At 41.3% G+C, this 18,160-nt stretch overlaps 1 protein-coding gene across 1 annotated transcript; it reads left to right on the top strand.

The window, feature by feature from the left end:
- Positions 1 to 248: 248 nt before the first annotated feature.
- On the top strand, positions 249 to 15,233 carry LOC120528551 (granzyme K-like). Its single transcript, XM_039752730.1, has 5 exons — positions 249 to 585; positions 7,092 to 7,233; positions 8,203 to 8,338; positions 10,055 to 10,339; positions 14,416 to 15,233. Exons 1-5 carry the CDS (start codon positions 522 to 524, stop codon positions 14,569 to 14,571), a joined length of 783 nt encoding a protein of 260 aa, XP_039608664.1. The 5' UTR covers positions 249 to 521; the 3' UTR covers positions 14,572 to 15,233.
- Positions 15,234 to 18,160: the final 2,927 nt, after the last annotated feature.

An 18,160-nucleotide genomic window follows, 5' to 3' on the forward strand; every position in this document is an offset into this window, starting at 1 on the left:
TAAAAGGGAAAATTGAACGTGCCTGTTTGAAAAGGGCAGAGTAAATTGAATTTAATTTCATTTTGTTTTTCCTGGCATATGCCAGCCAGCTTTCTAAGAGGCTGTGGTTTCTTTTTTTCTTTCTTCTCAAAGTATCACATGCATTGGTTTTAGGTGCTTCCTTTTCTGGGGCTCTGACTTCCGATTTGTGCAGCAGTACATGCCTGACTCTGAGGGCTCGAGTTACAGGGGAAATGAAAAGGACGCTGGTGACTGAAAGCTGCGCTGGTGAGTCAAGCAGGAACATGGCAACAGGTGACACAGCTTTTTCTGTAAATGGGCAGCACAGACGTTTGTTCTAAAGAAACCACAATTTAACCTGTGCATGTAAGCCCACAGATAATTCAAACACAAGGGTCGACTTTAGTTAAATGTTCCTTCTATAATGATGTCACTGAAACATTCTTAAAAGAAAACCACATCCTTTTCTTGTCTACATAAATAACAACTAAAAAGGTAAAAGAAAAGCCATAGCTTTCACAATGCTGAACAGAGCAACCCTAATATGCTGCATCACGGCATTCATTCTGCAGAGAATCCCTGGGGGTAAGTAATGAGAATTTGTATAAAGTTTATTTTTTATTGTCATTCTTGCATAACCATTTACAAGGCAAAAAATTACTTCAATATGTGTGGCATTGAAATATACACTTACATTCATCCTGAGCTCAGTTGTTTCAGGTAAGTAGGGTTATGTGACAAAAAAGTTAACTTTTAAAAATGAAACTTAAAAGGGACACAATAAAGCTGGAAGAATGGTGTGTAGATTCTACTTCATGTAAATTTTATTATAATTTATAGTGTCTATAATAGTAAAATGTAACCTGTTAATGGAACTGATAAATATTATTATTATTACACATTTGGTTTATTTAGTGCCTGTTCACCGCCTTGAAGTTTTGACAGTTTATTATTAGATAACATTAAAGGTGTCTAGAAAAGCGCTATACTATCTATCCATCCATCCATTTTCTAACCTGCTGAATCTGAACACAGGGTCACGGGGGTCTGCTGGAGCCAATCCCAGCCAACACAGGGCACAAAGCAGGAACCAATCCCAGGCAGGGTGCCAACCCACCGCAGGACACACACCAAGGCCAATTTAGAATCGCCAATCCACCTAACCTGCATGTCTTTGGACTGTGGGAGGAAACCGGAGCGCCCGGAGGAAACCCACGCAGACACGGGAGAACATGCAAACTCCACGCAGGGAGGACCCGGGAAGCGAACCCGGGTCTCCTAACTGCGAGGCAGCAGCGCTACCACTGCGCCACCGTGCCGCCCGCTATACTATCTATCTTGATGTTTTTGACACTGATCAATAGAAATTGGCTCTTTAATGTCAAAGCGAAAACAGATCTTTACAAGGTGGTCTAAATGAATTACAAATATAAAACACAAAATCATTGATCACATAAGACACACCTTTGGCAGCCATGACGGCCTGCAGCCTGAGTGCACAGGTCTCTATCAGCTTTGCACATCTGGATACTGCCATTTTCCCCCATTCTTCCTGCCAAAGAGAGCCGGTTAATTATTTAAATGACACGGGTCATTGAACTCTGATGATACTGAGCTGTTACCTGCTGGGGTACCTCTATGTGAAAGTAAATGTGTGCATGCTGCGTAACCGCAGGGTCATGTGCTCCTAAAAGTGTACAGTATATACACAAAGGTGGTGCTGTTTGTGCAACTGAAGGGGCACACGCCCTGAACACCAAGGTGGACCCCGCTAATAAGTTTTTGATGTCACTGTGCAGTAGAGAGATTCCAAAGGACTGGAAAATGGCAAATATCATCCCGTTATATAAAAAGGTTGACAGGGCAGATCCAAGCAACTATAGGCCAGTATGCTTAATGTGCATCACAGGGAAATTAATGGAAGGAATTATTAAGGATAAGATTGAGCAACACATGGCAAGGACAGAAGTTTTACTGAACAGTTAGCATGGGTTTAGGTGAGGGAGATCAAGTTTTATTAACATGCTGAAATTTTATGAAGGGGCAACAAAAAGATATGATCAGAGTGGCACTTATGATATTATTTATCTTGACTTTCAGAAAGCATTTGATAAGGTGCCACATGAGAGGTTGGGCATCAAACTAAAAGAAGTGGGAGTTCAGTGTGTGGTGTGTAGATACAATACAATACAATACAGTTTATTTTTGTATAGCCCAAAATCACACAGGAAGTGCCGCAATGGGCTTTAATAGGCCCTTCCTCTTGATAGCCCCCCAGCCTTGACTCTCTAAGAAGACAAGGAAAAACTCCCAAAAAAACCTTGTAAGGAAAAACGGAAGAAACCTTGGGAAAGGCAGTTCAAAGAGAGACCCCTTTCCAGGTAGGTTGGGCGTGCAGTGGGTTTCAGAAGAAGAGGGTCAATACAATACAATACAATACACAGAACAGAACAAATCCTCAATACAGCAAAAAAATAAAAATTTTAGAAGTACGAGCAGAATTTAACAGTAGATGATATCACATAATAAGATTTGGATATCTTTAGAGTCCTGGAGACCTCAACCATCAAGCTGCCTCCCCCATTTGGCCATTCCACAGTTGAAACAGTGCTGGGCCAGCCAATCCAATGAATGGACCCCTCTTTCCCATGATTCCTGCGATCCTCCATCAGGGATGGCTTTACCATAGGCAGGCAAAACAAATTGGCAGGTGGGCCGTGGCACCAAGTGCCACATTTGAGTACCAAGAACCGAGTACCGATGGCTGCAGAAGTGACTCGGACACAGGAAGCAGAGGGTGATGATGCGAGGAACCTCATCAGAATTGGCCGATATTAAGAGTGGTGTTCCACAGGGGTCAGTGCTGGGGCTGCTGTTATTTTTAATATATTGAAATAATTTAACAAGCTAGTTAATTTTTCAGATGATACCAAGATAGGTGGATTAGCAGATAGCATACAAGCTTGGGCAGATTTGTGGCAGATGAAATTTAATGTCAGTTAATGTAAAGTATTACACATAGTAAGTTAAAATATTAGGTTTGAATACACAATGGGTGGTCGGAAAATCGAGTGTACGCCTCATGAGAAGGATTTAGGAGTCATAGTGGACTCTAAGCTATTGACTTCCAGACAGTGTTCAGAAGCCATTAAGAAATCTAACAGAATGTCAGGTTATATAGCACCTCGATGTGTGGAGTACAAGTCCAAGGATGTTCTGCTGAAACTTTATAACACACTGGTGAGGCCTCAACTGGAGTACTGTGTGCAGTTTTGGTCTCCAGGCTACAAAAAGGACATGGCAGCACTAGAAAAGGTCCAGAGAAGAGTGACTAGGCTGATTCCAGGGCTACAGGAGATGAGTTATGAGAACAGATTAAAAGAGCTGAGCCTTTACATTTTAAGCAAAAGAAGATTAAGAGGTGGTGTGATTGAAGTGTTTGAAATTATGAAGGGAATTAGTCCAGTGGATCGAGACTGTGACTTTTAAATGAGTTCATCAAGAACACATGGACACAGTTGAAAACTTGTTAAGGCTAAGTTTTACACAAACATTAGGAGGTATTTCTTCACACAAAGAACGATAGACACTTGGAATAAGCGACCAATTAGTGTGGTAGACAATAAGATATTAGGGACTTTCAAAACTCAACTTGATGTTTTTTTGGAAGAAATAAGTGGATGGGACTGGTGAGCTTTGTTGGGGTGAATGGCCTGTTCTTGTCTAGATTGTTCTAATGTTCTAATAATACCAACTACCTGCTATGGACACCAAGGGGAAATATCTGTCCACCCTGCCTAGGACTCTTAATGGGCTTCAATCAGCACTGCTTGCAAAACTGCTCAAGCTCTCTCAGGTGCGATGGAATTTGTGAGTGAACAGACTTTTTAAAGCTCAGCCACAAATTCTGAACTGAATTGGGATCTGGACTATGACTTGGCCAACCCAGGACGTGAACATTGTTGTTTTTAATTCATTCCTGTGTAGCTTTAGATTATGCTTGGGGTTGTTGTTTTGCTGGAAAACAAATCTTCTCCCAAGGTGCAGATTTTTTGCAGAAGTCATCATATTTTCCTCCAGGATCTTGTGTATTTTGCTACATTCATTTTCACGTCTACATTCGCAAGTTGCTGCAGAGAAAACACCCCCATACCATGATGCTATCACCATCATTCTTCACAGTGGGCATGTTGTGTTTTTGATAATGTGCATGATTCCATTTAGTCTGATTGCCAAAACAGTCGATTTTGGTCTCACAGGATCTTCTTCCAGCTGACTTCACAGTCTCTTGTGTTCCTTCTGGCAAATGTGCTAAGATGTCATTTGCATTTTTTAAACAGTGGCTTTCTCTTTGCCACTCTCTCATAAAGCTCTGACTGGTGAAGCACCTGGACAATAGATGTTGTCTCCTCTGTCTCACTGATCTTAATCGCTGTTGTTTAACACTAGAATTACCAGCACCTACGAAAAAACTCGTAATTCTGTCCCACCTTAAATCGCTTCTAAAATCCCTTCACACCTCTCCGCCAGCGTCCTTTGTCCTCTAAATGTGCTGATAAAGAGAAGCTAGGAGCAGCCGGCTATTCCATCCCCCCACCAATTTAGAACGTGCACGAACTTCTCTCAGCTCATGCCTTGATTGAGTATCTGGGAGTGAAGTGGAGTTTTAGAGTGGAAATAATAGATCGTTATTTGGAGCACACGCATTTCATGTCTGTTCCGTTTCTACAGTAATCTGTGTCAACACATTGTTAAAAAAGAAACATTTTTTATATTCTAGTAGTAGATGACAAAATGTAGGCATTAACTATATAATGTATGAAGCCTGAAGTCCAAATAGCAAGGAAACATTTTCATCAAAGGTTCAAATATAACACAACAATTCAGAGTTGTCATAGGTCTCTGGTGATCTCTCTCGCTGTTTTATTCTTGCGCAATCACTTCCTTTTTGTGGATGGCCTGCTCTATGTAGATATATACCTTTGCCATACTCTTCCCATTGACAGCAACATGTAAATTTTTCTTTGATTATATTCTTGCATAAAAGCGAGTTTATTTGATATTTGACACATTATACACTTCACATCATTATTAGTATAGCATTGAAGAAGTTTCTGTTTTAGTTATGTGTTCAACAATTCCTGCCATTGCATTTCCTGTCATCATACATTTACACAGATCGTTGTAGACATGGAACACACATGAAACATATGTACTCTAAATAACGATATATTATTTACCCTATACAACTCCAGGCACCTCACACCCAGGAACCTGAGCTGAGAAAACATCAGCTGCTTTGGGGGGGTGGAATAGCAGGCAGCTTGCTGCCTGTACTGATCAACACATTTGCTGATAGAGAGGTGCAAAGGAATTTAAGTTGGTCCGGGATTACGACTTTTTTCGTAGGCTTCAGGGATTCTAGTGTTAATGATTTCTTAATGGTTTAACTGGACTCCAAGGGATATTCTGTAACTGGGATATATTTTTGTCTCCATCCACGACTCATGCTTTTCCTAAATTGCCTGGAGTGTTCTTTTGTCTTCATTGTGTAATTAGGCTACCAATGTCACCTTCCAGAAACAGGGGCATTTATACAACAGTCAAATTTAACCCCCTGACTACAGACAGATGGTCTCAATTTAACTAATTCTGTTACTTCTAAAACTATTTAGCTACACCAGTGATGATTTACGTGTCTCATATGCAAGGAGGTAAATGCCTATTTTGTAATTTATATATATAATTAGGGCGGTACGGTGGCGCAGTGGTAGCGCTGCTGCCTCGCAGAAAGGAGACCTGGGTTCGCTTCCTGGGTGAACTCCCTGTGTGGAATTTGCATGTTCTGCCCGTGTCTGCGTGGGTTTCCTCCGGGTGTTTCAGTTTCCTCCCACAGTCCAAAGACATGCAGGTTAGGTGCATTGGTGATCCTAAATTGTCCCTAATGTGTGCTTGCTGTGTGTGCATTTGTGTCCTGTGGTGGGCTGATGCCCTGTGCTGGCTGGGATTGGCTTCAGCAGACTCCCATGGCCCTGTGTTAGGATATAGAGGGTTGGATATTGACTGACTGATATTTATAATTAATTTGGGGACCAAGTTTTCACTTTGACATTAAAGAATTTTTTGTGTTAATCAGTGTCAAAAGAGCCAAATTAAAAGTGATTCTGTGTTGTATAACAATAAAATGTGAAAACTTTCAAGGGGTGAATACCGTTTATAGGCCCTGTACATCTAGACAAATGGATTACCATTGTTTTCACACAATTGTGGCATCAGCAGTTTGTGTTTTGTGCAATAACAAAAATTGATGTTAAGGCAGGTGATTTGATATACTTTATATCTTATTAATCCCTGAGGGAAAAATTATCTTTTGACATGAGCTTTGGGGGTCAGAGTGTAGGGTCGGTCAATGCACAGCACCCCTGGAACAATTTTCAGGTTAAGGACCTTGCTCAAGAGCCCAGTAGAGTAGGATCCCTTCTGACAGTAAATGGATTTGAACTAGGCAACCTTCCAGATACTAGCACAGATCCCTAGCCTCAAAATCACCACTCCGTCTTTCAGGCTGAATAGACTGGTAACATTCATTGTTAACGTCTGAAGCTTTATGCCCTTCACCTAAATACCTAAATTTCCACATCCCCAAAAACACACAAGTAAGGCCAGTTGATGGTTATAAATTGGCTTTGTTTGAGTATGTGCATGAGTAGGCCCTCCGATGGACTAACACCCAGTTCAGAGCTGTTGTGTCCCCTGCAAAAAAGAGTCTGTGGTTCACTGTGATTGTGAACTGGAAGAAGTGGTCATGAGAATCGCAAGTTGTGTTACCTCTAATTGTAATCGTGCATTTGTACTCTAACAGTCCTGCCAATTTAGAGTTTATATGTTATTTCCATGTCTGTCAGTTTCATCCATGGTTTAACTGGTGGCTTTGACTAAATGAATGAGAGTATGCCTGTGGATGACGAGGTTTAGTCTCTGTTGTGCATTCAGTTATGGTAAACTTCAAACTCCATGAATCTGTAAGTAAATAAGTGGTGCTAGATAAAAGTATGCAAATACGCTAATTATTTATTCTTTTTTTTATACAGATGATTGTACTGAAATCATTGGAGGTGAAGAAGTACTGAACCATTCAAAGAGTTTCATGGCACTATTAGAAGGAAAAGGAATTTGTGGAGGAGCATTAATTTATCCAAAGTGGGTTATAACAGCTGCACATTGTATTGATGCGTAAGTATCAGGTGACCATCATTAATAAATTACATGGTAATGAATAAAAAAACATACTTTGTTTTAAGTCTATGGGTTTACAGTAGTTAATTGTCTTCTAGTCCTCACCTAGTCCTAAAATTGATTAAATCTCACCTCAGTATCAGTATTTATTCAATGAAAAGTAACACAACACAAAGTAACTACCATATATACTTGTGTTTAAGTTCTCCCACGGAAAAGTCGGGGCTTGATTTTACCATATAATTTCCGGTATTTTATAATGTTGATCGTATAAGTCGAATGCGGAAAACTCACGCTATTGTTCCAAGAGATTATGATATGCTAACACCCAACTGAGAGAGTAACCACGGAGCACACGGCCTTTTTTTCTATGCATTGTGCCTACGTGACCACACAGTGATACCCAAACAATTCCGAAGCAACGTTTGCACTGATTTGTGTTTTTTGTATTTCATACCCGCATACACCTTTATTGTAAGAGCATCCCTTATCTATGATGGAGCGTTCGATCAGAAGAAAATATGAAGCTGATTTAAAATTAAAAGTTGTTGAAGTGGCAAAAGAAATTGGTTAATGCGCTGCTGCAACAAAATTCGATGCATCTGAGAAACTGATGTGAGATTGGAGGAAGCAGGAAGATGTAAAAAAACGAAATAAATAAGTGTCGCATTTTTGAATGGGCGTATAAGTCAGGGTCTGATTTTATGATCCATTTTTCATTTTTCAAGACCCAAATTAAATGCGAATATATATGGTATGTGTGAAAAAGTTAAGTACACCCCCATGATTCAATAGTTTGGAGAGGTGCTGTGACAATGCCTTCAGGAAATCGACCTGTGGCCCTACATTTACAGGAATGCTTACTCCAGGCAGGGACATGCTAGATGTTTAATACTTGTAAAGACAGCAGGTACAATTGCTTAGACATTCAGCATTTTATGCTAAATTGATTCACTTTTCTCACAGGAGCAAAACTGTCAAACTTGGAGTTCACAATCGCTTGGCTAAGAATGAAAAAGTGGAAATTCGGAAAGTTGTAAAAAAAGTGCCTCACCAATGCTTTGACAGCATTACTGGAATGAATGACATCATGCTGCTTAAGGTATTTTCTGCTTTTTATGATAAATTTTTCTTTTCACTGAAATATGACATAATAAAATACAAGCAAAAAAAGGTACAAATAGCTCGTAGCTCCTGAACACCCAATCCACCATACTTCCTTACCAGATTTTATTAATTTCTGAATAAATGTAAATTACTTTTATATTTATTTAATCAAAAAATAATTACATTTATTCATTTTATCATTCTTTCTTTATAGTCATTCTGATGTATGTAGAGACCACAGTATCTATCTATCTATCTATCTATCTATCGTGGTGGTCTGAAGTAATGACAGTTTTACAACAGAAGAATTTTTGGGGTGCCAAACCAGTCATCCCCATTTACTTTCAGTCTCAACAAAAACAAATGCACAGTGGCAAAAAAGGAAAACAAAATAGTCACCACGTAAAGTGAATGGCAGCCATTACTTGGGCTCTTTAGTATGGTTCAGAAAATTCACAGACCTCCTTAGATTTTGTTGACTTTTGCAGAATTGGGGCCTTTAATAGCCCGTGGCATCTCTAGAGTCTTTTGTGTCTGTCACATGAACTCAGCGTGAATTTGCTGTCATCTAGGAAGAAAAAGGGGCACCAAGGGTAAAACTGCCAATTGTGTTATTCTCTGGTGAATGCCATTTAAGCTGCACAGTGATGTGTAGTGAGCACAGGTCCCACTAGAGGATGTTGACTCCTCATGCCATCCTCATGGAGTCTGTTTCTGACAGTGTGGTCAGAAACATGCCCACCAATAACCAGCTCGGGGTCATTTTGTAGGGCTCTGGCAGTGCTCTTCCTGTTCCTTCTCACACAAACGAGCAGATACTGGTCCTGCTGCTGGGTTGATGCCCTTTTATGGCCCTGTCCAGCTCTCCTTGTGTAACAGCCCATCTCCTGGTATCTCCTCCATGCTCTTGAGACCATGCTGGAAGATACAGCAAACCTTCTTGCAAGGGCACATATGGATGTGCCATTCTGGAGGAGCTGGACTACCTGTGCAACCTGAATCGGCTGCAGGTATCGCCTGATACTACCAGTAGTGACAAGGACATTAGCAAAATGCAAAATGGAGAAGAATCAGTTAGGAAGGGTAAGGAGAGAGCAATTGTCTGTGGTCACCACCGGCATTACCATTCCCTTTTTAAGGGTTATGTTGCTATTGCCTCTCCAGTGCACCAGTTGTCACTTTCATTTGCAACAGTGCAGGTGAAGTTGATTCACAATTGTTTTTACTTCCTAATTGGACAGATTGATATCCCTGAAACTTAATTGGCTCGGTGTAAGATGGAATGATTAAGAGTTCCCTTAATTTTTTGAGCAGTGTAGTTAATGCTCTTATGTATCAAAGACACCTAAGGAAAACTTATAAAACCAGAAGCTGAAGATAAAATATCTAGTGATTCACAATAGAATCATCACAATCAAATCCTCTTTCCAGCCACTCATTATCAAACCTGCTTAATTAAATACTCCAAATGCATTCATACTTTGTACTTTCCCATTTACTCTCTGAATTGCACATACACACCTGCAGCATAGCTTCGTATGTTATTTTAAATTGCATAGTTTGCAACACCTACTAGATAGACGATTAAGTTGGAAAATGTAGAGATACTGTGCCGAAGTAAGTGGACACTCAGGGTATAATAGAATCACATTTCTAAACCATAATACGTATGACCTAAGAATGATTTGTATTATTATTGCTTTATTTACAGCTGAATAAAGAAGTTAAAAAGAGCGAAACAATCTCTTTCCTCCAAGTGCCAAACTCCAGTACAGACGTTAAAGCTGGAAGTACATGCAATGTGGCTGGCTGGGGAAAAACAAACAACATAAATAAATTTGGATCAGACGTTCTGAGAGCTGTCAATGTCACAGTTATCGACAGAATGAAATGCAACAGCATGGATTACTACAATTTTAAACCCATCATAACCAACGACATGCTCTGTGCTGGCACTGACAGCAGCAAAAATTCAAAACGAGTAGACGCTTGTGAGGTAATACCTCTATTTTTCTTTAGCTTTCATATTTTTATTGCATTTCATTTTTATAGGCCTGGGATAGACATCAGGCTCACCCTGTTAATAATCCATTTTCATGCATAAATTGTTATTATATTTAAATATTGTTATTGCTTATTTGGCATATCGCTATTCCTAAGCCATCTTTCAAAACAAATATCTTTTATAATTCCAGCTTTATTGTTTTTCATACCCATTTACTGAGTTCACAGAGGCCACAGCCTATCCAGCACAAAGCACATTAGACATATATATTACAACTGTGCATTTTATTTTACAGTTTGCTGGAGGAAGTGTTTTAACTGGTAACAAAGTGGTTTACAATTCAGTACCTTACGCACTCCACTCCTCTGCCTTGTAATATGGCAGTTCTGTGTCACAGATTCTGTCTTACATACTTTGATTATGCAATTTATTAATGACATAAAGTAACATTCTCAGCCCTACTTAATCCTGTTCAGAGTCAAAGGGAGATGACATTTGCCCTGATAACATTGAATGCAAGGCTGAGATCAACTACGGATGAGGTGATGAACCTTCTCATACATGTCGCATGTGCACTCAGTTGGGTAGAGCCAGTTAACCTATAATTCCTGTACAACAAGCAGCACTAATAGACCTCCATGTATGATTTGCTTACCCAGTGTGAACATTCTCCTTATGTCCTGTGGCCGGGTGCAGGAATGACAGATCTCTTGATAAAATTTGGGCCGCCAACCAGGTGATCTTGTTCAATTCAACAAAAATTTTATCAAAAAACAAATGCTTCGTGGCATTAGTCATCTTACCCTCTGGCTTACAAATAAATAAAAAAGGTTAGACTTCAGCTGTAAGATCGGGGTTTGTTTGCTCGTCAACTCTGTCTGGGGAGTCGCTCTTGCCAAAAACACAGTTGGGGCTCTTAGCGTTGGAAAACCAGAAGGAATGGGGTTAAGGGCCAGTTTTTTGGTGTTACAAGGATAGAAGGAGAAGACAATGTTAGCAACAGTGCACCGTCTCGACGCAGTGGGAAATTACATACCTCGATCGAGCCCATGAGGAGATTTTTAGATGCACATGACCTTCAGACAGTCCTCGTAGATTTTCTTTGGATATGATAATTTCCATTGTATGTAAGGTTAAAATTCTATTGTATTGCAGGCCAAACTCGCATACAAATCTGCATTCATTTAGAGTCACCGGATAACCTAATGCACATCTTTGGGATATGGTGCAAAGGGGTTTGTAAAACAAAACTGTTAAGATGCACTGGTGAACATGATGGACTTGATCTACATCACCTCAACAAATATAAAATTCTAAAGGTATAGTGTAATTATGCAGAACCAAGAAAAAAGTGCCTTCAATGATCTGGCACACATTGGGTTGGTTGCTTTATGTCCATGTATTATCATGGACTAAATGGGACTCACCAAGTTCAATATAGTTTGGCCCTACTCTTGCATACCTACTAAGCTTAACACACACACACAGAAAGACACACGCACACAACAGAGAGAAAGAGAGCAGGCCTGATCTATACCTAACCTATCCTCTCAATCTTTATAATTATAACTACCAACGTAATAATAAGCTGCATGGCAACAACTCTAGGGGAAATAAGAAATTAAGACCGAAGCTGTCTCACTTCCAGTTAAGACTATAAAATGACATCAAAAACTCAGAATCAGTGTCTCCATGATGGGACAGTTAACTCCGTAAGCTGGAATGTTAAAGGCCTGAATCACGAATTAAAGAGAAAGAAAGTACTTTCTCACCTAACAGGTCTAAATGCTAAAATAGTATTTTTACAGGAAACCCACTTAATAAGCAAGGATCAGTTCCAGCTGCAAAAGGACTGAACTGGCCAAATGTTCCATTCTAGTTTTACGAAGAAAACTAGAGGTGTGGGAATTCTCATACATAGAACTGTACCATTTGTAGCATCAGATGTAGTATTGGATTCCTGAAGGGAGATATGTAATGGTCATGGGAGACTTATCTAACTGTAAAATGATTTTGATAAATGTTTATGCACCTAATGTTGATGATAAGGAATTTATACAAAATGTATTTGCATCCATTCCCAATCTGAACACTCATAAAGTTATAATGGCTGGGGACTTTAATTGTGTTCTAAATCCACTTTTAGATAGGACTTCCTCCACAGGGGGAACGGCATCTAACACCGCAAAGATAATTACAAAGTTTATAACTGATCACAACTTATCAGACCCCTGGAGGTTTTTAAACCCAAATTCAAGAACATATTCTTTCTACTCACCAGTACATCATTGCTACTCAAGGATCGATTACTTCTTTATAGACAATAACTTCTTGCCTAAGATTAAATCTTGCAAATACGATGCTATTGTTATTTCTGACCATGCACCTATGATCTTGGAGCTAAAATTACTAAGCCCCATACACTCATTCCAGCAGATGGCGCCTCAACCCGCTTCTATTAGCTGACGAGAATTGTACTGAATTTATATCCAAACAAATCAAATTCTTTCTAGAGACAAATACATCCCCCAAGATCTCTGCAGGAATACTCTGGGAAATTCTTAAGGCCTTCTTAAGAGGACAGATTATCTCATATCTTTCCCACAGAAATAAATCCCAGGCCAAGAAAGTAGCAGAGATAAAAAGCGAAATTATTAAAATAGATGAAGAACACGCCAGACTACCAAGCGAGACTCTACATAGGAGGAGGCAGGCTCTACATTCGGAATTAAACCTCTTGACAACTAAAGAAACTGAACAACTAATCTACAAATCCAGACATCATTACTATGAACATGGAGAGAAAGCTAATAAGCTTTTAGCTCAACAAATTCACAAGCAAGAAGTGCGCAACACAATCTCGTAATCACTAACACAAACAGAGATAAAATCGTCGAACACAAAAATATAATGCACACTTTCAGAGACTACTATAAAATCCCCATATACTACTGAGTTTAAGGAAGACAATACATTACAGATACCACAAATAGACGCTTCTAGTGTGGAGGAACTTGATAAACCTCTGGCGTTATCAGAATTACTAGATGCTATAAAGTCACTCCAAGGCGGGAAAGCAGCAGGCCCTGATGGCTACCCTGCAGAATTTTACAAGAAATTCTCTGCTCAGCTAGCTCCCCTCCTATTAGCAACATTTACAGAAGCCAGAGATAACCAATCTCTTCCACAAAGGGGTGGGGATCGATCTGTTCTTGACTCAATTTTTCTTTTTGTATAAACTTGATTGCTTTGTATGGATTGTAATAAAATTAATAAAAATAAAATAAAATAAAAAAAATAATATAATAATGATATAAGAATATAGTATAATAATAATGATAAAAAATACGATAATATAATATTGCCACATAGCAATAGGGTATTACTCCTTTCCAAACTGTTCATTATTAGAGGCATCCCTCCTCAACTGTTAACCCAATGGGAAAGACGTGGCAATCTACCCGCAACAGATGAACTGCATTTACTTTATTATTTCAATCACTCAATCACTATAACTTAGACAAGCATAACTCTTCTTATCTTATCATCTGAAACTAGTTCTCTGTCGAGGTTGTAGTGGCAGTAGGCCCAGTAGGTCAACCCAGACTTTCTTATCCCCCCTGCTACAGGTCCTCCCTATTCTTTTGGGCCTTTGAGCGAAGCCCTTAACATGCAGTTGCTCCAGGGTCCCTGTACAAATAGCTGCCCCTGCTCTCTGACCACCAAAATTCCGTGTGTCTCTGAAGAGTAAGTTGGGGTATGCGAAAAAAGGCAAATTCCTAAAACAAAAAAATTGTTTTATTATCAGCTGCAAATCAATTAATTTAATTAGTTAAAGTTTAACGTTTGCTCATAGCTGCTCTCTAAATAATCATTTTAACTAAGGTAAAAGATACTTTGCCTGTAATGAAATGTTTAAAACAAAAATGGCCTATTCTACAACTACTATATTTGTAACGCTGCTAAAGAAGAAGAATCAAATAATAGTGGTAGATAAAGCAAATCTATGACTCTGTGATCTGAACACGACCAAGTATGTCTGTAACATTCTGTTCTATTTCCTATAGGGGGATTCTGGTGGCCCACTTATCTGCAATGGAGAATTCAGAGCTATTACATCTTTTTCTCACCACTGTGGCCTCTTGAAAAAGCCTGGAATATATACACTGTTATCCAAGAAGTACATCGAATGGATCAAAAAAGTGACCAAATCTAATCTGTAAAACTTTGCTGTCTTTTGTTTTTTTATTTTAATCCTCCTAGTTTAAAGCATGGGAGTTTTGTGTCATTATTATTTATATTGTTCAATATTTTGTGATGGTCTTCAAGATCTTCATATCTGTTTTGCTTTGTTTGGAATATTTTCAGCAGGGACATTTATGTTTTTGATGTGCCAGGATTGACAAGGTGGCACAGTGGTTGGTGCTATTCTCACATACTTTAGTGGATCTGGTTTGGGTTAAAAACCCAGTCACTATCTGTGTGATGTTTACACACTCTCCACGTGCCGGTGTGGGGTTTCCTCCACTCTCCCACCATTTCTCCAAAATGAGCACTCAATGAAGACTGACTACTCTAAGGCCTCTAATGTTAACGTGTTTTTGGAGATCCGATCACAATTGCATTGGATAAGAAACAGGAGTAAATGTTAACGTGACTGGGTTCTGAGGGAGTCACAAAAGCATACTGAACAAATTTAACACAAACGTTAATACAAATGTGTTTTCAACCTGCATACAACAACCATGTAAAGCAGAAGCTGATCTGAATTGTGCACATGGAAGGGGACTTCAAATCTTGCCAGTGTTCTCATTTAATGAAAGTGTTGACAGATTATTTAAAAAAAAAGAAAGAAAAAACAGAATGCATATATTTTGTACAAAAGTTTAAAAACTCCTTATATGCTGAAATAAATTTGAACTTGTTATCTTCGGTTGGTTTCTCTTATACTGTATTATTGTAAATAATCACTTTTTCAACTAATTAGATATAAAATTTGTGAAACTTGTCAGAACCCAGTCCAGTTAAAATAATAATTATTCTTTACATTTAAACAGCACTTTTTCTCACTTCTCAAAGCTTTACATAGTGAGGGGGAGCCACTTCAGCTGCCACTAATATGCAGCATCCACATGGATGATGCAACAGCAGCCATTTTGTGCCAGTGCGCTCACCAGTCATTAGCTGTCAAGTGATTAAGGGGTGACAAATAGTTAGTTAATTAGAGACAGGGATTGATTGGGGCCCAGAATGACCAGGCAGTGGTGGGCAATTTAGCCAGTAAATCGGGATGCATCCTACTTTTTACAAATGCCCAGGGATCTTTAAAGACCTCAGAGAGTTGGGACTTTTTACTTTGAGCAATTGGCTCTTTTTACGGCTCTTTTTTTGTTTCAGGGAGGATTTGTCGATGGGTAAACATTCTTCTGGTAATCCTATGCAGTGGAATTCACAACTTTCTGAATGATATAGCACAGAGAGGAAAAGGGATCAAAGCTATCCAAATAGTCAAAGGACCGCAATTTGTTATATTGTATGCTGTTTCAGTATACGAAAAAAATTGTATTGTAACAACTGGTAGTTGAGTATTGAAGTTCTCAGAGCTGAACTTTGCTGCGCACTTCCCCCAAGCTATCGGCTAGCGGAATGCCAGCGCCATACACGCAGCTGTACCTAGCTCATTAAGCAGGCGAACACTCGTGTCCCATAATGCACCAGGCTGTTAGCGCTGACTGCCAGGTCATTACATAGCCCCCTCCCCAATAGGGTAAGTGTCCCCACAACCCTAATCTCCCACAACAAAATCCAACAAATGTCCTGGCCGGCGACGAACATGCTTTGGCCTTCCTGATGTTCTATCACCCGTGCCAGGCTCAGTCCTGAGTCCGTCATTGTCCGTCTCGGCACCGGGGGTGGACGGTGGAGAGCTACTCTGGTTCCTCTTGTTCTGAGGTCAATGGGTGATATGGTGCTAACCGGTCCTTATGAAGCACCACCAGTCTGCCCCGTCCAGGCATTCGGACCCTGAAAACTACCTCCGAAATTTGGTCCAAAATCTCACCAGGTCCCTGCCAGTGATGGGTCAATTTGGGAGACAATCCCCACTTCCTTTGGGGGCAAAACACCCACACTTTGTCCCCTTGTCCCAGTGTCGGCCCGTGTGTCGTATGCCCGCTTCTGGCGGGCTCCAGCTTCCTCTAGGGCCTCCCTGGCCAGTAGATGGACGGTGTTCAGACGCACCTTCAACCGCCTAAAGTAGTCCAGTTCGGGCCCACCAACAATCTCGGGCTCGGGGGGGCGAGCCAAACACCAAATCCACTGGCGTGCGGAGCTCTCTCCCGAACATCAGCCCCGCCAGTGTGCACTGACTTGACTCCTGTACTGCTGTTCTATATGCCCACAGGACCAAAGGCAAATGCTGGTCCCAGTCTCTCTGGTGCTGACTGGTCAGGATTGCAAGTTGGGTGGCCAGGGTGCGGTTGAAACGCTCGACCAGTCCATCGCTTTGAGGATGAAGGGGGGTGGTTCTTGTCTTCTTCACCCCAGCCGCTGGCACACTTCCCTGAACAACCGACTCTCAAAATTCCGCCCTTGGTCACTATGAAGTTCGTCCGGCACTCCGAATCGGGTGAACATCTCATCCACTAGCCGCTGGGCTGCTGTGGAGGCACTCTGGTCAGGAACTGCATATGCCTCTGGCCATTTCGTAAAATAATTCATAGCGACCAAGACAAAGCGGTTTCCGGCTTCGGTGACAGGAAAAGGACCCAGGACATCCACCCCAATCCTCTCCATGGGTGCCCCGACTAGGTACTGCTGCAATGGCGCGTGAGAGCGTTGGCCGGGTCCTTTCTGTGCGGTACAGATATCACAGCAGTGGACATGCAGCTCTGCATCTTGCCGACACCCTGGCCAATAGAACCGCTGCCGCAGCCGTCGCACTGTCTTAGCATTCCCAAAGTGGCCGGATCCAGCTGCTCCATGAACCCAACGGAGGACCTCTGACCGCAGAGCATGGGGCACCAGAAGTTGCAGACGGTCAATTCCCCCCCTTGGTGCTTGCCACCGTCTGTAGACCACGCCATCGTGCAACTCCAGGTTGCCCCACTGGGAGTGAAGTGACTTGATCTCAGGCCCCTGGGAGGACACGGTTTGCCAGTCTGGACGTGCTTGGGTCTCCAGCCAGCCCTTTACCTTCACCAACACTTGGTCGTTTGCCTGCAGTTGCCTCAGCTGGTCAGTGGTGAACGGCTCCCCTCCCCCATCAGTGTCACCTAGCCCTGCTGATGCTGATGATGGCCCCAGACCTCTTTCTTTCTGACAACTGCAATACCGACACTCGTCGGTGAGGCATGGATGCCTGGAGAGGGCATCAGCATTGGCATGCTGCCGCCCTGGTCGGTGCTGTACCTCAAAATCGTATTCTTGGAGGATCTCCATTCACCTTGCCACAAGGCCCTCTGGTTGCCGGAAATTTAACATCCAAGTAAGGCTAGCATGGTCAGTCTGAAGTGTGAACCTAGTACCCAAGAGGTAGGGCCTAAAGTGCCGTACTGCCAGGATCACTGCTAACAACTCCCGCCGGGTGACGCAGTAGTTTCTTTCTGGTCGACTGAGGCTGCAGCTATAGTAGGCCACCACTCTCTCTCCGGTCTCCCCCCTCTGGGAGAGTATGGCCCCAACACCCACATTGCTAGCATCAGTGTCCACAAGGAAAGGTTGGTTGGGGTCAGGGTAAGCCAGGACAGGTGCGCCGATGAGGGCGGCTTTTAGTTGCTGGAAGGCTGCTGCACAGTCTTCAGACCACCCAAA

This window comes from Polypterus senegalus, chromosome 4 (genome assembly GCF_016835505.1).
Source record: "Polypterus senegalus isolate Bchr_013 chromosome 4, ASM1683550v1, whole genome shotgun sequence".
NCBI lineage: Eukaryota > Metazoa > Chordata > Cladistia > Polypteriformes > Polypteridae > Polypterus > Polypterus senegalus.

Excerpts from the sequence above, each read along its gene's own strand:
- LOC120528551 (XM_039752730.1), top strand. The coding sequence starts at position 522 with ATGCTGAACAGAGCAACCCTAATATGCTGCATCACGGCATTCATTCTG. Across the intron at positions 586-7,091 it reads TCTGCAGAGAATCCCTGGGG|ATGATTGTACTGAAATCATT; the intron begins GTAAGTAATGAG and ends TTTTTTATACAG. Across the intron at positions 10,340-14,415 it reads AACGAGTAGACGCTTGTGAG|GGGGATTCTGGTGGCCCACT; the intron begins GTAATACCTCTA and ends TATTTCCTATAG.